At 44.6% G+C, this 24731-nt stretch overlaps 1 protein-coding gene across 6 annotated transcripts in view; it reads left to right on the top strand.

The window, feature by feature from the left end:
- PTPRT (protein tyrosine phosphatase receptor type T) overlaps positions 1-23869 on the top strand; it is a 477440-nt gene extending 453571 nt beyond the window's left edge. For all 6 annotated transcript variants that reach the window (XM_054274915.1, XM_054274912.1, XM_054274914.1 and 3 more), the window contains 10 exons: positions 430-546; positions 1815-1969; positions 4783-4918; positions 6071-6220; positions 10418-10591; positions 14212-14343; positions 18117-18242; positions 20303-20466; positions 21391-21526; positions 22641-23869. In XM_054274915.1, coding sequence (XP_054130890.1) covers positions 430-546; positions 1815-1969; positions 4783-4918; positions 6071-6220; positions 10418-10591; positions 14212-14343; positions 18117-18242; positions 20303-20466; positions 21391-21526; positions 22641-22694 — 1344 coding nt within the window. In that variant the 3' untranslated portion in view covers positions 22695-23869. The remainder of the gene's footprint in view (positions 1-429; positions 547-1814; positions 1970-4782; positions 4919-6070; positions 6221-10417; positions 10592-14211; positions 14344-18116; positions 18243-20302; positions 20467-21390; positions 21527-22640) is intronic.
- The last annotated feature ends 862 nt before the right edge of the window (positions 23870-24731 follow it).

The raw sequence follows: 24731 nt of genomic DNA, 5'->3' as shown, positions 1-24731 counted from the left end.
TAGTGTCTCAACATGTATCCCACAATCCCCATGAACTGAAAGTCTTTGGCTAAACAGAGAGAGGTGAGAATTACAGGAGCAGTAGCAAAGATTTTTCTCAAAAGGGATGGTGGTGGTGACTGTCAGGTGTTCTGTACATCTGATATGGGCCAGACATGTATGGAAATTCAAAGAAGATTTAAAAAAATAAATCTAAATGCATCCTTTGCATTTGTATGGACAACAAAGGGAACATAAAAAGAGTCCTGCCTATGGTTTCTATGAATGGTAAAGGAATTTTGATCTAATTTATACAGCTAATTTTGGCAACTCTGCACACCAGAAAAAAAACCAATTTTTATTGGCTCCGGCTTGAAAGAGGAGGAAAATGTAGGTCAGCTGTGACTCAAGTTGAACTAGTTGCTCTCAATATTTTCCTTCTGCCCCCAGGTGAAGTGTGTTCGATACTGGCCAGATGACACAGAGGTCTATGGAGATATTAAAGTCACATTAATTGAGACAGAGCCACTGGCAGAGTATGTCATACGCACCTTCACTGTCCAAAAGGTAAGGAGGTCTTCAGGCAGCTGAGCTTGTGACACACTTCATTTGTGTTCAGAAACTCTGGGAAGCACATCCAGAACGCTCTTGGAGGTGGGAGCTGTGCTGTTTGGACAGGCAAACTCAAATTTTTGACAGGGATTCCATTTTTGGACAAATGATTTTACAGGAACATCTTGATGCAGCTACGAAAGTAGAATCCACAGTGCATAAAGTTTAACTGCATCCAAAAGGCAGCAGATAGCTGATGGTATGCCAGGAATAATAACTGCCTTGTTTCACAGTGGCAAATGGCAGAGGAAAAAAGGTACCACTTAAACTGATGCCAGATAGGGTCCCCTTTCATCAGAAATGAGAATATAATAAGAGCAAGAGTATAAAAACTATCCCCAAACCAGCAGGATTTGGAAGATTTTGTTACTTGTAATTAGAAATTGGAAGTCTAAGTGTCAGAGTATTCCAGGTCTGTCCGAATTACTTTCCAAACACTCAGTAAGTGGTTTTAAAGCCTTTCCAAAATTCCTGCTCAATGAACTTCAGCCACAGTGGGAATATTGTTTCAGTTTTCTGATACATCAACTCCGTATTTCATTAAATTGTTGAAAAACTTGGTGAGAAATGCTAATGCCAAAATCTGACAGGCTAGAGGAGCTGCTGCTGGATCCCACCCACGTTTCCTGTACAATAAAACACAGCTGACCCAAGGTTGTGGGTTACCCTTTGCAGGGCAGATAAAGATGTGATTTTCACACACCAACAACTTGCTGTCTCCAGAAAAGATGGTTCTGGGTACCAACTCCTGCCCTTTTCACTGCCAGCAGCATCTCAAACTGAGAATTTTTGGCAGCAGGTGGCAAAAAATCTGCTGTTACCTGGGGCATGCCCACTCTTGGCATGTTCATTCACCAGGCTCTTGCTTCAATGGGTCAAAGAGGATTTAAGAGTGAATTTTTGGCGGTTTATGGCTGTGGGTAAACACAGCCATGGAGTGCTAGGGCTGAGGTCACCCTGATGAGGTGGGTGTGAGCTCTGAGACCACAGGTTGGAACTGAAAACCTGCACCCACCTTCCCAGCCCTCAGGTGAGTGTTACCCGCTGGGAGCTGGAATTTGGCTGTAAATGTTCTTTAGAGTGAAAAGCAGCCTGGGACACGTTTCCATGCATAGCGAGAGCTCAGTGCTCGTTATCCCTCTGCACGAGGGAAGGCAGCAGGGAGCAGGATATGCCGACTGGAGTCTGATGGGAGAGAAATAGAGGCTGTGTTGTCTCCTCAGAAAGGCTACCATGAGATCCGGGAGATTCGGCAGTTCCACTTCACCAGCTGGCCGGACCACGGCGTGCCCTGCTACGCCACGGGGCTGCTGGGCTTCGTGCGCCAGGTCAAGTTCCTCAACCCCCCCGAGGCAGGACCCATCGTGGTGCACTGCAGGTAGGCCTGGAATGAACATGTAGCACCTGCCATTCCCAACTTTGTTTCAGTGATCCCTGTTGGAATCTATAAAGTCAGAGGGTTTTTAGGAAATGGTTAAAAAAGTATAGGCTTCGGACTGAAGTTTTGTTAGCATTGCAAATACAGCAGAAAAGTTTCTCAAGCAGCGGAGCATACCTGACAAATAACAATAGGCTTCTGTAGAATTGGCTTATGGATGGCAACAAGGTTATTTAATGTGTATCTTTAGAAGGTTAGCATGAATAGAGCTCTGTTCTTTGTCTCTTATGAACCAGTCTTTGTTTTAACTACCATTACGTGTGTTTTATAAGATTAGATAGAATGCTTGTCAATATGTGTTGTTGTATGTATGATTGGCTGAAATCTAGACTGAGATGGTTTTATGTCATCTTGTAATACTCTACTTTCCCTGACATTCCCTGTGGATCAGCGAGCTGTTAACATCCTGTCTCCATTGTCGAACAATGTCCTGAGACCGATGTGCTGAAAATAAAAAAAAAAAAGCTCTTCACTGGTCTGGTTTGTCCAGTGTTGTCCATATCTGGACGTAACTGCCATGGCAAGTGGGTTCTTTTGTAAAATGTGAGTTCCTGACCCTTGCAATCCCCACCTGGTATCAATTAATTTCCTCGTTAAGCTCTAATCACAATGTATGATCTTTGCTAACTACATTTCTAACTTAACCCCTTGATTCATTTAAGCTCTTAATTAAAATATATAGTTTTCACTATTTTACTTGCATTCCTAGCTCAGCCCCTTGACTCATCACTTTTTCTTCCCTAAAGTGGCAGATCTGGAGCCAAGCTGGCATGAGTTGGAGATGATGGGAGTGGGTCAGCATTAAAGGCCTCACCTGGTCTGGTGAAAGGTGTCCCTGCCCACAGCAGGGGAGTTGGAACTACACCATCTTTAAGGTCCATTCCAACACAGACCATTCCATGATTTTATGGTTTTAGGGTCTGAAATATTTGTCTGGCTGAGCCTGGCTGACAGCCCTTGGGCACCTTGGCTTCCTGAAGGCCCAGGAGTTGGGTGAGAATCTCAGATTAAAAACTTCCAGCTAGCAAAATTCCAGTGGCTTCCAGCTGGCAAATAAAAGGAGTTAAATTACTTCAAATTCTACAAAACCACAGTTTGGGTTTGTAGCAGCAGCTGCAGGGCTCTGGGCATGTGTGAGCTAAAGAAGATGTGGCTTGAGCACAAGGCTAGAGTGCAGAGCTGGCCGTCCCAAAACCTCACCCCTAATCCATTCCATCCACAGGGAATTGCCTCTAGTTCCCACTCTGTGTCTTGAGAAAGAGAGAAAAAATACATCCCACAACTACTTTAAAAAGGAAAATCAATTAAATCTTTTCTAAGCAGTTTTGGATTGGGTGGGTGTTTTGTTTTGTTGGATTTTTTTTTAAATTTTTTTTTAGCAAGTTTTATAATCTGAGTCAGTTTTATAATCAAGTAAAGCTAAGCCTGAGGAGTTGGCAGAAGAGATTTCATTTACAGCGGAGGGCCTGAATTTGCTGCTTTGGTGCCATGGTATGGGGCTGGCCCTGGCAGGTGTCTGAACCTGACTCATTGTCACCAAGAAAGGAAGGAGAGATTTTTCATCTTTCCCATTTTAATGAATAAATGCCATTTCCTCTACGTTATTTATCTGATTTTGAATTTTAATGACTTGCTTTAAGTGGTAATTACCAAATTCTCCCCACTCATGCCTGGCTGGATAATATCACTGTTCGATATTTATGAAGTGCCAGGATCCTCTAAATATAGAACTGTTAAAACTATTTGTTAAAATTCTGAAAAGCTGAGAGATAAAGGGAGAGGAAATGCCACTTATTCATTAAAATTCTGCAAATGAAAAATATCTTCTCACTGTTCAGCAGTTGATTAATCTGGTCCATTAATTTATGGTCATTCATATCTCCTTGCTTTCGGCTCTGGTGGAGTTTTCAGTGCAGCTGAAGTTTCCCTGGTTTGAGCAGAGTTCTGCTTCCTTCAGAGTAATGTGAAGAGACTTCTGCTCTCTCCATCCTTCACACCTAAGCAGCTTGGCTGATTTCCCAGAGGGGAAGGAGGACACGATGACAACAGAGTTTTGCAGGAGATGGCCCCGTTCTCACAAGCAGTGGGGAGCTCTGAGCTGAAGGGTTCCAGCAGCCTCGAGCTCCTTTCTCTGAGATTTACAATCCATAACTTCATGACTTCAAATTACCCTCCTTAGGATCCAAACTCCTCAGGATTCCAAAGGGAAAGAAGTGTTTGAGGTGGAGGACTGAGCTCCTTTCTCTGAGATTTACAATGCGTAACTTCAAATCACCCTCCTCAGGATCCAAACTCCTCAGGATTCCAAAGGGAAAAAAAAATGTTTGAGGTAGAGGACTGAGCTCCTTGCATCATGCCCACTGGGGTAAATGTATGCATGCCTTCTAGAGAGTCCCAGGGAAGGGGAATTGTGTCTGTCTGGAATTGTGTCTGTTTGCAACCCAGTGGCTGCTCTCCCCTGTGTGATGAGAGGTGTGCAGGTGACCTGACCTGTAAAATTATAATGAGTATTTTTGCAATATTTTGTTGATGTTCAATAACACAAAGCTTTTGTTTCTGCTTCCCTTTCAAGAAGTACTATCTCCCCTCATTCTCTTAAATCCTAAAACAGAAAAATGAATCCTGCAGGGATCAGGAGCAGCTCCCAGGAGGAGATAGCAGTGTGTGTGCTGCTGTTATTCTCTCCTCCACAGAGCCCTGCCTCTCCACAGCCCCTTGGTCACACAGATCCTCCTGTTTTGTTTCTCTTGCAGTGCTGGGGCTGGGAGGACAGGGTGCTTTATTGCCATTGACATCATGCTGGACATGGCAGAGAACGAGGGCGTGGTGGATATATTCAACTGCGTGCGAGAGCTGCGCTCCCAGAGGGTCAATTTGGTGCAGACAGAGGTGGGTGCCAGCAGCTCTCCCCGCTCCAGTGATGCTTTCCTGTCAGCTTCCCTGCCCAGCAATTCATGAAGCCAACACTGGCTCGCTCTGTGCCTCAATTATGCAGAGCTTTTGGTGGCCAAACATGCCCAGATTTGCACTGAATCAATTCACTGGCAGCTGCTCGGGGCCTCCAGGACAGGAGGGCAAACCTTGGAGTTGAGGTCTGTGCATTGCTGATTAATTTTATTCTCATAGTAGGAAAAAAAGAGCTCCTGAAGCCTCTCATGACTCATTCATAGGAGCACTGCAGGCCCCAGTGGTACCTAGTGTGTATCAATTACAAGCTAAGCAAACAAGATGTCTTTGGTTCAAGCTTTGGGTGCTGATTAAGGAAGGTCTCCATCACACGGTGTCTGGCAGCTGCACAGACTCCTGTGGAACTGTATCCTGTTGCACAGGTTTTGTGTGTGTCCCTTAACCCCTTCCCTTCTTGAGGGACAGAACAGTCCCCCTGGAACAGAGAGGGGCTGTTAACTTTGTTGGACTTCCCATATTTCATTTAGGGAAAGAGTTTTACCCAAAATACCCAGAACCCAGAAGAAACCTGTTAGTTCTGTACCGTTGTGCCAGAGAAAGCTAAATTGAATATTATGAAAAGTTTCTTCATTTAAAGGGTTGTCCAGCCCTGGCACAGCTCCCCAGGGCAGTGGTGGAGTCACCATCCCTGCAAGGATCTAACATAAATGCAGATGTGGCACTTGGGGACATGTTCAGTGGTGAATTTGGCTGGGCTGTACTCAGTGATCTTAGAGGTCTTTTCCAGACTACACAATTCTGTGATTCTCTGGTGTTGTTGGACATGACCATTGCCTTGTGGACAGAGAGGATTTACACCCTGATCTCCTCCTCAGCCCACCCCCATTTTGTCCCAACATTCCTGAGAGTGCCAATTCCCCATTTTCCTTGTAAATCCAAAATGAACACGTGAGACCTCTCATTCAATGATGGATGAAATATGCTCACAAAACTGTCACACAGCACACTGTGTAATTTGTTTCCACGTGAAACAGAGCCAAATATGCATATTGGGCATGACTTAAGAAAAAACAAAGAGTGATATTTCATGATCTGTGTTAAAAATGTGCTTTCAATATTTTCTCCCCTGTGCAGGAGCAGTATGTGTTTGTCCATGATGCCATTTTGGAGGCATGTCTCTGTGGCAACACAGCCATTCCAGTCTGTGAGTTCAGATCCATATATTACAACATCAGCAGACTGGATCCACAGACCAATTCCAGCCAGATAAAAGATGAGTTTCAGGTAATTTCATATGTCTCAGTCACTGCAGTTGGTGCATTGAAGGTGTTTAATCAATTTCTGTGTGTTTTTTTGTGATTTCCAGCAGAGCAAACAAGGGGGACACTGAGCCAAGGTCTGATTTCAGTTGATTTTTGTTGTTATACTACTGGGTCAGGCAGAAATTTGTTTTTGAGCGTGGACTATTCAGCCTTCAGCAAGGAAAAAATTGTCCCCATCACTCCAGTAGAGCAAGGGTACTAATTTTCACACATGATGTTGTACTTATTTTAATGATTATTGTGTTGTTCGTTTCCTTCCATAATTTATACAGAAACATTTATGCCTCAAGGTGCCTTATTACCCATTCTTGTGGCTCATATGGTGCTTCCAAGCTTTGACAATCAACTTGTTGACAACCTTCCACGCAGGAGAGAGAGGGAGCTCAGTGAGCACTATTTTGGCTATTGCTAATTTTCAATTAAATGTGAATGAATCAGTTCACTGCAGATGTTTTGCCAGGTACCTGGTGATGAGACCCAAAATAATGGACAGCAAAAACTGACAAGTGCTCCATTAGTGCTCTTTGCCCAGGACAAGCAACAAAATAGGGGCTCCTCTGTTTCTTGTCCCTGTTCTTATCCCACCCTGGTAAATGGGCTGGGGACACTCCAGTCATGGGCCCTGTGCAGTTGTTCCTCTCACAAAGTGGAGAATTCACCCAGAATTCTGAACACTGAACTGAGTTTTCCAGTCTTATTCCCTATGAATCTATAATTCTTCCCTGTGAGGATGCTGGGGCCCTGGCACAGGTGCCCAGAGCAGCTGTGGCTGCCCCTGGATCCCTGGCAGTGCCCAAGGCCAGGCTGGACAGGGCTGGGAGCACCCTGGGACAGTGGAAGATGTCCCTGCCCATGGCAGGGATAGAATAGAGGGGCTTTAAAATCTCTCCCAAACAAAAACATTCTGTGGATCTGTGATTTTGAGCCAACATCAATGTAGGGAAAAAACATGTGGGGAATTTGGAGCAAGGTGAGTTTGATAGGAAAGAAAGAGACATCTACTATTTGTTGAGGCGACTCATAGTCAGAGTAAAAAGGTGGAGATTGCTTTAATTGCTTTTCCTCTCCCAGGAAAGTGTCTTTTGCAGCAAGAGAATGTCTTTTGGGATCCCCAGCCTGAGTCAGAGGCCTCTTTTCCTCCCTCTCTATGTAAAGGGAGAACGTGTGTCTTTTATCTGAAGCCTTACAGGGAATCATCAGGGTTGGTACAGTGAGATAAAGAATGTGGATCCCAACTGATGGCAGCTCAATTAAAAAAAGATCTGGTTCTATCAAGTGATAGCAGGTCTGTAAAAGTGTTTTTGGTTTGACATGGAGTCAGAGCCGAACTTCATCAAATGCTGTTTAAAAAAAACACTATTAAAAACTCAGCCACCGCTTGCTGGGTGTATTTTGTCATGATATGAGAGAGTATTTGTCACCTCTGTGCTTGTTCTTTTGAGCTGCCAGGGGCTGGCAGCTCCTGTGGGAAGGAACTGCTCCACTGTGCTTTGCATAAGAGGTTCAGTGTCTGTCTTGTTGTAGAATCTATTTTTACAGGATTTTGGCTCAGAGCGTTCCTCAGCGCTGATTGTCTGGATTTAATGCAAAAGCTGCTATCTCTGCTGCAATCTTTAGCAACCAGTTGATATAACTATAGATCTGTGCTTGCAGTTTGTGGTATTTAGGTCCCACTGGCCCTGAGGAAAGGCTGGATGTATTTCTCATGCTCTACATGTTGTCTGGACACACAAAGCTCACTCTGGAGAGTTTTTGTAATTGGAATCAGTACAGGAACAAGGGAGAGAGAGGAGCAGCATAAAACAGGCAGGAGTAAATCACTAGCAAGTCACCTGCCTGATTATCTGCACTGTCAGAGATCTGAGATTTCATGTTGTTTCCCCAGCCAGACTCCCTGCTTTCCATCTCCAGGCAATGCAGAACCTGAATAATTTAGAGCAACTATATTATTTCAAGTTTTATACTTTGACACATTCTTTTATCTTGGATTGTTTGACCTTCCTCTTTTCTTCATTCATAACCTCTCTGTGGCAGAAGTCCGGCTCTCCATAAGTTGTTTTTTTTTTGATTTGTTGTATTGGCCCCTAAATATTTTGTATTCTTCTGGCTGCAGAGAGTTCACTGTAGGACTCCATGGGCTTTGCTCAGGAAGGGGAGATGCAAAAGTGGAAATACAAAATGACATCAGACAGCCATTGATCTACCACCACTTAAGCACTGGTGCTAAGATGCATTCACTTTGATTTCTGAGTTTTGATCCTTGCTGACCAACCCAGACTGGTTTGTCAGGAGGCCTCCACAATGGGGAACACAAAAGTAAAATAGATTTAAAGAAACACAGTTTGTCAAGCTGTGGAAGAGGCAGATAACAGTCAAAGACTGACAGCAAGGCCCCAGAGATAAGGTATGACTATGTAAGTGAAGCATCCTATGTGTCACTTCAAAAGGAAAGTAGCAATCTAAGTAATATATAAAACAAATAGACTTTTCTGTTAAAAAAACCTCAAAATGACATTTTATCGGAGGTTTTTATAAGATAAGTCAGTAGTTTGAGGAATCACCAGAGGCTCTGAACACTCTGCTGTGTGTACAGGGTACACCTGCACAGGACCCACCTGAAGAGGGGAAGGATTTGTGCTTCCATCCTAAGGATGGTAAAAACAGGAGAAGGTTTCACTCCATCACCAGCTCAAAGCTGCATCTTATACCTGTGGCACCCATTTCCAACCTCTAGGAAAGAGCAGGAATGTTATCTAGCTGCTCTGTGGGTTTAGAGCTGGAAATGTCTGGGAGGTGTAGAGTGCTTTCAGTTTTTGCTGGAGCTAACAATGTTTGGAAGAGTTCCTCAGGACAATTTGCAAAACACAACATGTTACAACAGCCACAAGCTCCTTAGTTCTTCTTCCTTTTTATCTCTGGGTTGCCAAATGTTCTGAAGCTGAGTAACACAGAGTCCCCAGGCAGGTGCAAGGAGAGCCCTTTATTGCAAAAACCCGGCCTTCCTAAGCAGCTACCCCATACATCCCATTTAAGAACAACAAATATAATTCAACCAACCACCATAAGCCACAATGTGAGCACGTGATGGTACTATAACTTGTTTTTCTACCTCTAATTCAGCTGAGTCACTTTCCCATAGCCCATTGCTGCTTAGCTGAAGGCCTGAGCCGTGAATTTATAAGGCTAGCAAGGCCCTTATTTTATAAGTTTTTACCTATATGCAACAGCCAAAGCTCTGCTACTCTGAGTGCCTTTAAAACAAGCATTTTGCTGCATATGACAGAAGCAGAGCACACAGCCTCAAGCTGCACCAAAGGAAATATAGGTTGGAGATTGGGAAAAAAGTTTTTCATGGAAAGAGTGATAAAGTTCTGGAATAGCTGCCCAGGGAGGTGGTGCCCTGGGTGTGTTTAACAAAGCCTGGATGTTCTCAGGGCTTTAGCTGGTCACACTGACCCCGAGATGTGTTAGAAAGTCTCTTTTCCCAGCCTGGTGGTCAAAGGAGTCAGAACTCTTCAGTTCTTGTTCTCAATTCTTTCTCTGGCCTGCCAAGGTCTGTTCAGCGGGTCAGACAGAAGCACTCAGCCCACTCCTGGGGTGGCGTTATCTTTTTATACTGAAAACTACATGTACATTATTTACCATAACTTCCCAACACCTATCACCTATGTTAGTGAGCTTCTCCTCTAAACCAATCTAAAAGTGCCACCATCACAGCAGAAGATGGAGGCCAAGAAGAAGAAGGAGAGAGGCTGGACACACCCAGATTCCTCCATCTTGCCCTGAGCCCCCATTCTAAAAATCTCAAAAAATCTATTTTTCACCCTGTGATAAATTCACTATCATTCCACTTAAACTATTTGGACTTGTAATTCTTCGTATAAAGGTTGGTAATTGTTTTTCCATGGGTCAAGATCAAGGGCACAGGGGTCTTTGGGCTCTGTGCCAGGGTCTCTGAGCCCCCTGGGCAGGGGTTCCAGGGCAGCCAGAGGAATGTCCTGGGTTCCAACAGGATGTGGCACTGGGTGCGAGGGTATTATTGAGGGGTTGCAGCTGGGTGAGACTCGATGATCTTGGAGGTCTCTTCCAATCTGGTCAGTCTGTGACTCTCGGAGGTGACCTGCAAGGCGCTCAGGCTGTTTGTGTCCTTGTTTCCCAGACGCTGAACATCGTGACGCCGCGGGTGCGGCCGGAGGACTGCAGCATCGGGCTGCTGCCGCGCAACCACGACAAGAACCGCTGCATGGACGTGCTGCCGCTGGACCGCTGCCTGCCCTTCCTCATCTCCGTGGATGGCGAGTCCAGCAACTACATCAATGCTGCACTCATGGATGTAAGCACTGCTCTGCACACCCAGCGCGGCCTGACATGGGGTTATTCCCTCTCATGATGCTTTTCTGGTCTCGGGGCTTCTGCTGGTTAGAGTGACCGCGAGATGTGTTAGAAAGTCTCTTTACCCAGCCTGGTGGTCAAAGAGGGAGTCAGAACTCTTCAGTTCTCATTCTCAAGGTTGTTTATTGTTTCTTATATGTAAAATTCTCTCTCTGGCCTGCCGAGGTCCACTCAGCAGCACACTGATGCCGCCAAGGCAGTGTTATCTTTTTATACTAAAAACTATGTGTACATTATTTACCATAACTTCCTAATACCTACCACCTATGTTAGACAGTGAGCTTCTACTCTAAACCAATCTAAAAGTGCCAACATCACAGCAGAAGATGGAGGCCAAGAAGAAGAAGGAGAAAGGCTGGACACACCCAAATTCCTCCATCTTGCCCCCTGAACCCCCATTCTAAAAACCAAAAAAAAAAATCTATTTTTAACCCCGTGGCAGACTTACTATTATTCTACTTAGACTTTCATGGCTTGCAGGTCCTCAAATAAGGTTGGTCATTTTTTCCATGGGTCATAATCATAATCACAGGTGTCTTAGGCTTTGTGTCAAGGTCTCTGAGCCCCCTGGAAGTGGTTCGGGCAATCCAGGACAGCCAGAGGGATGTCCTGAATTCCGACATTCTGGGAGAATGGATCTAAAGAAAAAAAACTTATTTAGCTGTAATTTCTGAGTCTGGTATCTCCAAATCGGGCAAAGCACATGAATTTTCTCTTTGTCACCAAAATATGTCCTCCAGAGTATGGTTATCCCAGGGAAGTGGTCACAGCACCAGCCTGACAGAGTTCAGGAGGCTTTCAGACAAAACTTTTGGGCACTTTTGGGGATGGTGCTGTGCAGGGCCAGGAGTTGGGCTCCATGATCCTTGAGGGTCCATTCCAACCCAGCATATTCTGTTACATGCTGTTATTCTGTGATGACACACACCCTAGTGCTGCACCACACTGGTAGAAAATTATGGCAAAGGCATCCCTCAGTGTGCAGCCTGAGGCTGGATCACAGAAAGGCAGATGCACAAACAAATGGGGGAACAGCTCTTCCCATACATTGGTTTTGTATCCATTGGGAAGAGAAATGTTTGCCAGGTCAGCTGTTTGACAAGGATAATTTGCAGTGTGGAGCGAGTGATTGATATGATCTTATGCAGTTAAGAATGTGGGAGTGCAGGGATCAAATGTGCAAAATATTTTCAGGCTAAAGGATGTGAGTTGAGCTGATGTGACTCTGTCCGAAGGCGTTTTCCCTCGCTTTGTTTATAGCCTGGAATCTCACAGCATGGGTCATTTGTGGAGGATGAATTATGTTGATGGCTTCTTTTTGCTGTGCTGCCTTTGGACACAGATGTCTTTAAAGCCACTAATTATTGCAGTTGGAGTATGTGTAAATATGATCCAGGGTGAAATGCCATCATTTTTTCCCTGGCAGCAGCAGGGTCTCTGTTTTTTAATTTTGTCTATTCTTCAATCTTTGGGAAACAGCAATACTCTTGCATTTAAGATATTCAGTCAAACGGTCACAGGATTTATTTTAGGTTTTTTCAGCAAGGTTGTGATGTTTTCATTGCAAACATGCCTAAGGAAACTTGTTATTTTAAAGTGTGTTTAGTGGTTTTGCACATTTGCAGAAGCACAATCCAGTCTTTGGTTTCTTAGGGATTGGGAATGTTTATACATTTCAGCCCTCGTTACCTCAAATCACTTTGCAAATATTTGGATCCTTCCCCACAAAATTCCAGTGGATTAATTTTTTTTAGTACAAAGCAATTTTTCACCTGTCATTGAAATTCAGCCACTGTGATTTTCTCTGGCTCTCCTTTATCTTTCCATAAAGGATTCAGGAACTTTTGGGGACAAAAATAATCACAGGGGAACAGCCAGAATCCTACAATTTCATAGCTGTTCTTGCTGAGGTGTGAAGTCTTGTACTGAGCAGGGACTTTCAGAGGACAACCTCCATCCATCCCATATTGCCCTGAAAGGAGCAAAACTGTCCCTCACCCTCCCCTAAAACAATGGAACATAATCCTTAAAAAATGAGACTTAAGTCACATCATGAGTCAAGTCATGAAGAAGGGATGATAGATTTGTGTTTAATCCATGGGCTTTGGAGAAAAAACATGAATTTATGTGTCCCTAACATCATAATTGCCCCATAATCCCACATATGTTCTCTTGCATGAGTAATTCACACCTCTGTGTCACCTTCCCTCTAAAACAGGACAGTGAACCTGGTTCCTCACCTGCAGCAAGGAGCTGGGCAGGGTTTCTTTTTCTCCTAAAGGCAAACCCTACAAGCACAGATAACCTTCAGCCACGAGTTTTGCTAGATTTGCTACTGGCACACCATGAAAAAACCACAGCAGGAACATTCTGGTGTTTAATTAAGAGATAAACCTCAGTATTTTATTTGCCACTGTCTTGCCACCACTGGTCTGGTATTTAACAACTTTTGACCCATTCTGGTGTTTCTAGGTGCAGAATGCAGAGTGGGAAAAAATACAAAAGTCTGTTCTAGATGAAAATTTCCCAAGAAATAATTTCATTTTCCTTCTCTGTACATCACTTCCCATTACCCTCCTCACACGTGCACTCAGAAACCCCTTTTCCCCAGCATGGCCCAGCACTTCCACCCACATCTTCTTCACATGGAGGAGAAAAGGCAAACCCCACAAAGAGCAGCTTAACACTTCAGAATTTTATTATTTATTATTGAATTTATTATCTTCACTTTAAATCCAACGTTTTATTCTGCTGGAGGGTTTTTTGTGCTTTTTTTTGTTTTTTGGTTTTTTGGTTTTTTTTACCCCAGAATTAGCATGCCTTTTGATTCAAGTCTGCTTCACAGATGTACAGCACAAAGGACTGTGCAGTTTCCAGGCTCATTTAAGCCCTGCCTGCCGTGGTTGGGAAGCGATAAAGTTTTCAGCTTGTTGCCTTTCATCCCAAACATTCATTAACTCAGCCCTGCAGAGGTTGGGAGCACAGCTCCACCCCCTGGTGCTTAGGGAGGCTGAGGTCAGGGGGCCTTTTTGAGGTGAAAGAATAACAGCAGAAATTAAATGCCAATGTCACAGGCTCTGAATATGCACCATAAAGGATGGCTGGCTTCCAAACGTGCCACCTCTGTCACACTGCACCCCCAGGCAGCCCCAGCAGACGGGGCTAATCCCTTCTGGAGCTCCTCGAGGCCACTGCAGCACAAAGGAGAACATTTGCTTCCAGCTGTTTTCCTTCCAATTATTAATATTACTGATAGTCGTAGTAGTAATAGTAGAATTAGCATTATTTGCTGAGTCTCAAAATATAAATAATTGATTTGGGTAATCTCTGCTCTTGTGACACTTCTTTAATGAAATGTCTTTATTGGGAGCAAAAGAATCCCATTACGAGGCGTTCATTCATTGCGGGCCGATAACAAGGAGCAGGAGATGTGATTTGTATAATCTGGTTAAATGGCTCACACTGCCTCCCCACAGCCTCCCGGGTATAATATTCCTTTGAATAAAAGTTGATTGATTTTTTTTTTTTATTTTTTTTTAACTAATCTTACTCTTTTGTTAGAGCCACAAGCAGCCTGCTGCCTTCATTGTCACCCAGCACCCTTTGCCCAACACCATCACAGACTTCTGGAGGCTGGTGTTTGATTACAACTGCTCCTCTGTGGTGATGCTCAACGAGATGGATGCAGCACAGGTCAGTGGCTGTTCATTCCTGGCTCTTCATTCATTCCCTTCTCAAGTCCAGGGGGTTTGCATAGAGTCTCTGTTCCCATTTTATTGGGGTGAGTGCCTTCCCACTCCAATAAATAAATGAGGGGGAGCTGGAAAGTTATAGGTGATGCTTTGGGGTTTGAATGGAGAATAAGTCCATATGCCTGGCTCTTTGTAAGCTAATTCTTACTGTAATTAACAGGGATCATAGAAGGGTTTGGATGGGAAGGGACCTTAAAGACCATGACATTTCAACCCCCTGTCATGGCAGGGACACCTTCCACTATCCCAGGTTGCTCCAAACCCCATCCAACCTGGCCTTGGACACTGCCAGGGATCCAGGGATAGTCACAGCTTCTCTAGGAACTTGTCCCAGGGCCTCACCATCCTCAGAGGAAGGGATTTCTTCCTGATATCCCATCTAATCTGCCCTCTTTCAGCTTAATGCTATTCCCCTTTTTCCCATCACTCCACACCCTTCTGGAAAGCCCCCCTGCAGCCTTCCTGTAAGCCCCTTTTATGTACTGGGAAGTTGCTATAAAGTCTCCCTATTTATTATATAAATACTTTGATATAAAATTATGGAAAATATAGTTAAAATTATCAAAAAGTTTTATATTCATACTTTTATATATTACAAAATTACTTTGAGTTTGCAGCCAACATTTCCCTCCCAAACCCACTTTCTCCCCTTTCATATTTTTGTCTGTGTTTGGTTCAGGAAAATGCTCCCTACCACAGCCCCAGGATGCTTCATGTTTGCCTTTTTCACATGGCATTTCCAGAAGAATAAAACCAAGAGAGCTGAAATAATTTGAAGGATCTCTCCCCTGAGATTTCCAGTATGATTCTGTAATACTGAGAAATGTGCTTTGCACAGTTTGAGGATAATCTAGTCCTTTTATCTCTTTTTCTTTTCCTTTTTAATGTCTCAGCTGGGTTTTGGCTACTGGACACAGCATTATTTTCAGCATTTGAGCTTGCCAGGGGGGAGCTTTTGCCATTCCTCCTGCCCTGGTGTCTCCAGTCACCTTGCTGATGGGTGGCAGAGGAGAACAGCTTTCAAAAAAGGTGTAATCATGCAATTTGTGTGGAGAGTACATTTGGCATGGTCAATTCACCCATTACAGCCCTTATTCAATGAGAGGAGAGGAGTGTTGAGTTGGTACTTCATGGATTCATTTTTCATTTGTCTCTTCCATTTGTCTTACCACACTTGCAGGCAGTGAATTGTTGGTCTCTTTTTTGGGTGGTGATGGAGAATCCAATCACCCCAGCCCTTAAGGGGGTGTCCCATTGGGAGAGCTCAGTGGGGTCCCATTCCAGCCCCAGTGACAGCTATGATCAGCAGTGGGCTCTCCTGGTGCCCTGCAGGGTCCCACCACTCTGTGAGGAACCAGAGGTTCTCAGCATCTTCTGTTTTCCTCTTCATCTCCTTGATTCTGCATCTTGGTATTAAATCCAGAGACAAATTTCACCTTTTTTTCTTCAAAGCACAACCCAGCTTTTTCTGGAAATGACACACTTTCTCATACTCACTTCTGGGATAACACAAACCTTTCAGCCCCAGCCAGTGTTATTCTTGTGACTTTCTTTCACAAAGCTTAGGGGTTTTTTTCCTAGCAAAGTTTTGCTGCTCTGATGTGGTCTGTAGGCACAGGAAAGGGGATTTGGCAGTGCATGAAGTCACTTTGACAGTTTCTGTAGCACGGTGTCACCTCCCTCAGGAGTGCAGCCAATGCCAGAACACCCAGGTGGCACTGGAAGTTAAGGAGGATTTTAAAGTTTGTATTTTATGAGCTACCAGGACACCGTGAGACAGTTTGACATCACAGAATCATTTGGGGTGGAAAAGACCTCTAAGATGATTAAATCCAACTGTTACCTCAGCCCTGCCAAGGCCACCACTAACTCATGCCCCCAAGTGCCACACCTACGTGTCTTTTAAATCCCTCCAGGGATGGTGACTCCACCACTGCTCTGGGCAGCTGTTCCATTGCTTGACCATCCTTTCAGTGAAGAAGTTTTCCCTAATATCCACTCTAAGGTTCCCCTGGCACAGTTTGAAGCTGTTTCCTCTCACTCTGTCCCTTGTTCCTTGGGAACAGAGCCCACACTCGGGGATTTGTGGACAGTGAGAGGGTTTCCCCCCCTGAGCCTCCTTTTCTCCAGGCTGAGCCCCTTTCCCACCTCCATCATCTGCTCCTGGGGGCTCCAGACCCTTCCCCAGCTCTGCTGCCCTTCAGACCACGCACAACCATTGTGTGGCCTCAAGCCCATCAATCCAGATCTCTGTGCAGGTCCCTCCTACCCTCCAGCATATCATCAGATCCATTGTGGAGAGGAGAAGAGAACTTGGCACTGTCCTTGCATCACAATATTGTCATTCCCTGTCTGTTCATCAGTGCCTGATCCCAGGCTGTGCCCTGAGTTCAGGGAAAAGGGAAATAAAGCCCTGTGGAGGTCAGAGCACGCACACTACACTGCAGTGTTCAGCAGAGTGCACACCTGTGTGTTTGGAGGGGTGGCCATTCACAGACCTGCTCTGGAAGAAGCAAATTTTCCATCCTAAGGAAAGATTTCATTTTTTTTCTGCTTTCCACTGCACCTTGAGGTTGTTTGCCAAAGCTCAGGCTCAGCTCACATCTCCCTGCCTGAGGGACAGATGCTTTGAGAGGAGATCACTAGGCAGCTTGAAAGTCTGAAGGAAGAGTAAAGAAACCCTTCAAAGGACTTGCTTGTGTGGTCTTGGCTGGCTTGCTTAATCTTGAAAAACTAACAAGGGCAAAGATGCATAAGATTGTGTGAATATCCCACCCAATTTCAGTCCTATATGATCAAAGGAAGAACAGGAGTGCAGAATTAATGCAGCCACATGCACACACTCCACGTTGTTGCTGGCAGTGATTGAACTTGAAAAGCTGGAGATCAAGTTCAAATGAGCATCTGGGGGTTTCAAAACTTGTACAAAATTACATTTGAAAATAGAAAGGGAAAAAAAAAAGCCACAAAGAAATACAGTCTTAGCAGAAACTGCTAATGAGATCTCATGCAAAATATTTTTGCGCCATGATCTATTTCCAGCTGGATTTTAAATCCTTAGATTGTAATTTGTGTGCACAGGGTGGGTTTTGTCCTTTCAACTCAGTAATATCAGCACAAGAAAAAAGACTCCCAGCCTGCTTCACAAACTTCAGAGGTGCAGCTGTGGTTCACCCTGAAACCAGAGCTGCTCTTGTGCTATCAGAGCAAACTCACTTTCCTTCTCCTGCTCACTGGTAGAGCCAGAAAATGAAAAAGTTCATCTTACAGAAAAAAAAAGAAATTTCAGTTTGTTTGAATTAAGATTAATTTTCTTGGTGCCTGTACAGTTTCCTCATTTTTACCAGATCTCTATGGTTCCTATTAAATTTATCTACAGACACTAATCTTTCAATGTTCCTGTTAAATCTCTGCCTTTACAGAAGTTTCATTTTTCAGCCACCTTTTCTGCACCTCTACACTCAGAATCCAATCGCTTCCAAACTGTGTTCATATAAAAATAAAGAGGAAGAAAATCCCAGGCCCTAAAATACATTTTTTTTTTCTTCATATTCAGGATATAAAATGTTTTATTAAGCTAGAATGAGATCTTGTCTGAACAAAGCCACGATATACAAATTGGTGATGGGTTTTGAGCTGGTTATAGATCCAAAAGAAATTATTAGATATGTTAGTAATTAAGATTTCTATTTGGTTTTGTGTTTTTTTTCCTAGCTCTGCATGCAGTACTGGCCAGAGAAGACATCCTGTTGTTATGGCCCAATCCAGGTGGAGTTTGTTTCAGCAGATATTGATGAAGATATCATCAACAGGATATTCCGGATTTGCAACATGGCCAGGGTAAGACAGGAGAAATACTACATTCCCTAGTTATTCTCAAAACCACATTTTGGCTCAAGGAAGAGGCAGAGCCAAGACTTGTGGTTTAGAGATGCAGAATATCTCACCTAGGAATGAAATTCCACTGCAGCTACTTCCTTTAATTAACATTTAATCAGCCTGCATTGCTAAAGGACTCTTGGCTGAAGGCAGCGAATGGATGATATGAGCTGAAAATCTGTATTTAAATGGTGAGCATTTTTCTGTGTGTATTTGAGAACAATTCATCACTTAGTAGCCAATATAAAGCCATCAGTATTGCAGGAAATAAACTGGGATGGTGTCAGCAGCTCTCCATCTGTCAGCTCCCAGGCAGCATCTCTGAAGACAGATGCAATGTTTACTGGCTAGACTGGGATTCCCAACTGCCACTGCTTTCCCTATAAATAAGCAACTGCCATTTCTGCGAGCAGCTCTTTGTCTGTGTCCCTCAGCCCCAGGACAGCTGAAATGATAGAAACAAAGTTTATCTGCACACCGAGCCTTGGCAATCCAGCTTCAGGGCTGCAGGAAAGGGCTTCAGCAGAGGACTTTTCTCTCATTAGTCGTTTCCCAGATTGATTATGTTTCCTTTGTTGTTCCTCTTTCATTTTTTTTCTTGTCAGAAATGGAAGCAGGCTCTGCAGATTGTATTTCCGTGCAGTGTAAGCCATCAGTGTCTGCATGGTCAGAGCCTGTGCGGCCGTTCAGGTGTGGCACTGCAGAGGGAACCTTGTGCTCCAGCACAGAAATTGATAAACTGGTTGGAGATTAGACACCTTCCTGTGTCCCAGGGGGTGATAAAGCTGGTCAGAGCAAGGCTCTGTGGCTCTCAGATGGAGCTGGCCCATGGATGCAGGGCTGCAGGGCAGGAGCTGTGCACTCACAGCTCTCTGCACTCATCCATGTCCAACACCACGGCCGCTGCCGGCAAATTCGTGAGGATCCTTTCCCTCCACAACCCCCAGAGAATATCTGAGGGCTGCCTCTGCTTCTTATGGCACAGCACAGCACAGCAAAGAGACATTTGACCTGTTTGTGCAGTTTGATGGAACTTTAAAACAAGGCTCAAGTGCACTTGGTGTCTGCTTGGCTCTGTAACAATTGTTATCCAGGTTAGACAAAAGCCCTTGTTTCTGCACTCTACCTGTCGCCCTGTTTTTTAAAGTTCTTCTAAGCCTTCTGAAGTTTACATTCTTGTAATCAACTTTCTCACACACTTTCTGTAAATAATTCATTGTTTTGTGTTCTTTTATGGAGGAGGAGAAATTTAATAGACTGTTAGTTTGTCCAGTGTCATTGGAGAGGTGGCATTATCACCCTCCAATCCACTGTCACTTTTAGAAATCTATAAATGTTAGAGTCAGAAATTAACCTTTCTCTCTTTTTTACCTTGGAAAGTCCAGTGTCCACATAATTTTATTTTGTGTCCTAAAGTGACACTGTACCCAGCATGGAGAATACCAGCACTGCTGGTGCAGGTGCAGAGGGGAGGCTGCTGTGCAAGCAGTGCTCCTGATAGAAAAAGATTTTAAAATCACAGAAAATTCAGGGAGTTAGAAAGAAAGTTAGGCTTAGTAGGCCCTGGGAAAATGTTAAAGGTAGGCCCTGGGAAATGTTCGGCCTTGTATTTGCTGATCATATACTAAAAGAATAGAAGAAAGGATTTTATCAGAAGGCTAGCTAAGAATAGAATAGGAAAGAATGATAACAAAGGCTTGTGGCTCGGACTTTCTGTCCGAAGAAAGTTTTGTTAGAAATAACTACCATAGGCCAATCAAAGATCCACTTGTTGCGTTCCACAGCAGCAGATAACCATTGTTTACATTTTGTTCTTGAAGTCTCTCAGCTTCTCAAGAGGAAAAATCCTAAAGAAAGGATTTTTCATAAAAGATGTCTGTGACATAAGAGGAATTTCCGACAGCACCCCTGACACCGAGATCTCTTAATAAAAGCATATAATCATAACAATTCTGTGATGATGTGTTGGTGAATGCTGAGCCTGCCCTCCCTGGCTGGCCCTGAGCAGCTGTGTGTTGCAGCCGCAGGACGGGTACCGCATCGTGCAGCACCTGCAGTACATCGGCTGGCCGGCCTACAGGGACACCCCTCCCTCCAAGCGCTCCCTGCTCAAGGTGGTCCGGAGGCTGGAGAAGTGGCAGGAGCAGTACGATGGCAGAGACGGGCGCACCGTGGTCCACTGCCTGTGAGTAAGGGCTGGGGAATGGCTGCAGCCTCTTGTGTTGTGGGTTATGGCTCTAGAAATCCTTCAGGCTTCAGCTGGGGGAAAGGCAGTTTAAGTACATTTGTACTGCTAACTTCACACACTTCTGCACACTTGTACTTAATTTACAACTTCATGTACTATCTACATTTATAATAATAACCTCAAGTTGAATATTGTATTGTATTATAGTATCCTGGCCCAGGGATTTTGCTGATTGCAGTGAGAGATAGCTCCAAGAGGCCTGGTATGTTATGGGTCTTGTGTCTGGAGCACAGACAGAGCTGAAGCAGCCCTGCCATGTACCCAGCTCTGAGCACAGAGCTGCTGTGAGCCCAGAGCAGGGGTGTGCAGCACTGCAGTCCCTAAGCTCCCCTGTGCCCTACTCCAGGGGGACAGGGAAGCTCCCCTTATCCCTTAGTCCTTCCATCCCTGCCCAGTTCTACCGGTCTCCACTTTCACAGACTCACAGGATGGATTGGGTTGGAAGGGACCCCAAACACCACTCAGTTCTAGTGGACTCCTTCCACTATCCCAAGGGTGCTCCAAGCCCCGTCCAAACTTGCCTTGGACACTCCCAGGGATCCAGGGGCAGCCACAGCTTCTCTGGGCACCCTGTGCCAGAGCCTGCCCACCCTCACAGGGAAGAATTCCTTCCCAATATCCCATCTATCCCTGCCCTCTGGCAGTGGGAAGCAATTCCCCTTTGTCCTGTCACTCCATGCCTTTGTCCAAAGCCCCCCTCCAGCTCTCTTGGAGCCCCTTCAGGCACACAAGCCCTTGAACATCAGAGACCTTCCATCAGCAATCTCTCCATTGGAGACCTGTCCATGGGCTGTGAGCTGTGTGTGCTGTCCTTCCCCCAGCCTCACCAGCCCCTCCTTGCCCTGTCTGTCCCTCTGCCAGGAACGGTGGTGGTCGCAGCGGCACCTTCTGTGCCATCTGCAGCGTGTGTGAGATGATCCAGCAGCAGAACATCATTGACGTGTTCCACATAGTGAAAACGCTACGGAATAACAAGTCCAACATGGTGGAGTCACTGGTAAGGCTTCTTCCTGCTCATTCCCAACCCCAGTGTGTGGGCAAGGGACTTCAGGATAGGTAAAAAATGTCAAAATTAGTTCAGGATTAATCAAAATGAATGGGAACATGGAGATATCAGAGTTAAAATTGGTCCTGTTTTAGCATGTTCAGTGAATCTTCCTGCTTCTCCTTCTGGGAAGAGGGGATGCCCAGGCAGAGAGGTGGACACTGGGTCCCATGCCCAGCTACCTCAGGAGGTCAAACCCCACAGATCTGTCACCATGGCTGTGGGAAGAGTGGGATTTGTCCTCCTGTCCATGCAGGGGTTTGTCCTCCTGCCCAGCCCAGTGCTGGGTGTTGTGACACATCTTAAAACCAGGAAAGGAGAACAGTCCAGCCTCAGGCCTGGCTCCCTGCAGCCCAGGAGATTAAACTGTCCTGAATTCAGTCATCTCCATCCATCACTCTGAGCTCATGCCTCAGAAGCAACACGTGCAGTGAGGGCTGGAGGCAAATAATGAATGGTCCAGACTGGGGCTGTCTCTTTGAGTGCTTTTCTCTGCATTTGATGACAACATCTCCCAGCCATGCTTGCTCAGGATCACTCAGAAACACAACCAGTGTTTGCCTGCTCCTGCCAAAGGGTATAAGAAAGAGGGAGGAGGTATTTTTACTTGTAGGATGAGGCTCTGAGGAATTTTCCCATATCCTAATGTGTGACCATGTTCACAGGGGTCTCAGGTTTAGGGAAGAGACAAGGATCTGACTCCATGTTTCAGAAAGATTAATTTATTATTTTATGATATATATTACATTAAAACTATACTAAAAGAATAGAAGAAAGGATTTCATCAGAAGGCTAGCCAAGAATAGAATAGCAAAGAATGATAACAAAGGCTTGTGGCTTGGACTCTCTGTTTGAGCCAGCTGGACTGTGATTGGCCATTAATTAGAAATAAACACATGAGACCAATCACAGATGCACCTGTTGCATTCCACAGCAGCAGATAATCATTGTTTACATTTTGTTCCTGAGGCTTCTCAGCTTCTCAGGAGGAAAGATCCTAAGGAAAGGTTTTTCCATAAAAGATGTCTGCGACACTAATGCCATTCCTTTGTGTCCTCTCTTTCAGGAACAGTATAAATTTGTATACGAGGTTGCACTGGAATACTTGAGTTCCTTTTAGCCCAGCCAAGGGAGGGGACCCCACAATGTGCCAGACCCCAAACTCTGGTGGATGCTTTTCCCCTGTCCCACACTGGAAGGCAGTGACAAGTGTGGGGAAGAAAACTTCTCCTGCCTTCTCAGCAAGAGACTGAGGTTGCAGAGACCTCGCTGGAAGGAGGAGGCGATGCCTGTGTGTGCTGCTGCCTGCTTTCTATGGGAACATCTACTGCTTCTTAAATAACTTACTGTAAAAATTAGCAACGTGGGAGACAGGCTGAAAGACTGGACTTTCTAATCCCCTCTGACTTCTCTCCTCTTTTGGATTGTGTTTTTGTTCTGCTTGCTGCAGAGTGGGGAAGGAATGAAACCCTTAGGAAATTCTCTTTTAAATGTCTCCTTTTTAATTTATAATTTTGTTCTCAAATCCCAGCCTTTTAATTTTTTAATTTCATGCAGCAGTCATTTGGGAAAAATGAGATAGCCATAGGGGATACATGAAATGTTTCATTACAATTTGTCTACCTTATCTGTTTCCTTTTATTTGTTTTTCCTAATGAAAGGGCCAACACACACATATAAAAAACAAAAAAACTATGCTGGAATTCTCTTCCCAAATGTAGTCCCTTTAAGCATGAAAATAGATGGTGGAGATGAGAAGCTGTACATGGAACTGCTGCCTCCACAGAAATATTTCCTCCCAGTTTCTGCTCAACTTCAGGGCTGTGCATGACCCAGCTCCATCCCTCTAGTCTGTGTCCTTTCACTGCTGGTGAAACTGTTGAGGAGTTTCCCAGGCACTTGGACCTGAAAGTTGAATATTTGCATCAAACAAATGGCATTCATCTGGCAGCTCTGGTGACTTGGTCACCACATTTCCCAAGTATTATCTGGGGTGCAGTGTGTCTCTGACAAACAGGGTATGAAGTAGGTATTACTGCTCATATACTATGGTTGACTATTTTTTATTTATTATTTGTATTGCTGTAGAACTTAGGAGCCCTAGTCACGCCAGGACCCTGCTGAACCAGGCACTGTGCAGGCAGACAGCAAAGAAAGTTCCTGCTCAAGAGTTTCAAAGTCTGAAGTTCTTAAAATTGAATTTGGGCAAGATTTCCTCACTATTGCCAGTGGCCCTACAAGCTTCAAAATTGTGACCTATTGGAGCTGTAGGAAAGGTGATGTACATACACAGGAACCTGTTCTGACACCTGTAAAGAGAAGTGCTAGCCCAGCACAGCAACTTCTCTTCTTAAGCAAAACAGCTTTTGTTTTATTCTGCAAAAATGCCTGTGCAAGTCTCCTTCTCTGAAACAAACACCAGATGTGTTTTGCCACAGTTGTGGACCTCATTCTGACTTCTTAGCAGCCAAGAAATTGCTTTTCTGAAAAAGTATGTTTAAGTAGTTAATCACTAAGGTCTGCAGGGTAATCTTGGGAAAAAAATAATTGAATGAGCAAGGCTTTACAATAATTAGTGTTTCAATTTAGCCATTTATTTATCTTGAGGGTGCGGGATATGAGGTTGCTCTGTGTGTAAAATGGATTCTGGGGTGTAGGTTCTCTAAATTCAGACTTGCTAAAAGATAGACTGGAGGTAAGAGTTGAAGGAAACTTTAATTTTCTTATCAGCCTGTAGTTTTCCACCCTCAGGAAAATCCTCAGAGGCTGCTGGGAGCTCTGTCCTGGCACAGAGCATGCCACAAGTTCAGAATGTTTTGCCAATTCTGTCTGTGAATTCAAAAAGCACCTCTGCTTCACGATCATTCTTTCTTCAATAGTCACACCCTCACTTTGACCAGGAGGGATGGAAATGAAATCTGGCAAAAGCAGCTCTCAACTCAGCCACAAACCAGTACCCAACCAAACCACTGTCACCCACCAGGACCTGCACCAGCCCAGGGAAGGATGCTTGGAGTTTCATTAATACTCTTCTTGATAAGAAAAGGATGCTGAACCACCTGGGGTTTCTCTAAGGAGCTTTGGATTCTTGGTTTTAATACCATGAAGGTCTTAACCGATCATGAACCACCTTCTCACAGGAGCCTCTGGTTTGTCC

The sequence above is a fragment of the Melozone crissalis genome, unplaced genomic scaffold, assembly GCF_028551555.1.
Source record: "Melozone crissalis strain CALT ecotype California unplaced genomic scaffold, PUWL_Pcris_2 ptg000017l_1, whole genome shotgun sequence".
Classification (NCBI taxonomy): domain Eukaryota; kingdom Metazoa; phylum Chordata; class Aves; order Passeriformes; family Passerellidae; genus Melozone; species Melozone crissalis.
This window is presented reverse-complemented; position numbering and strand designations above follow the sequence as displayed.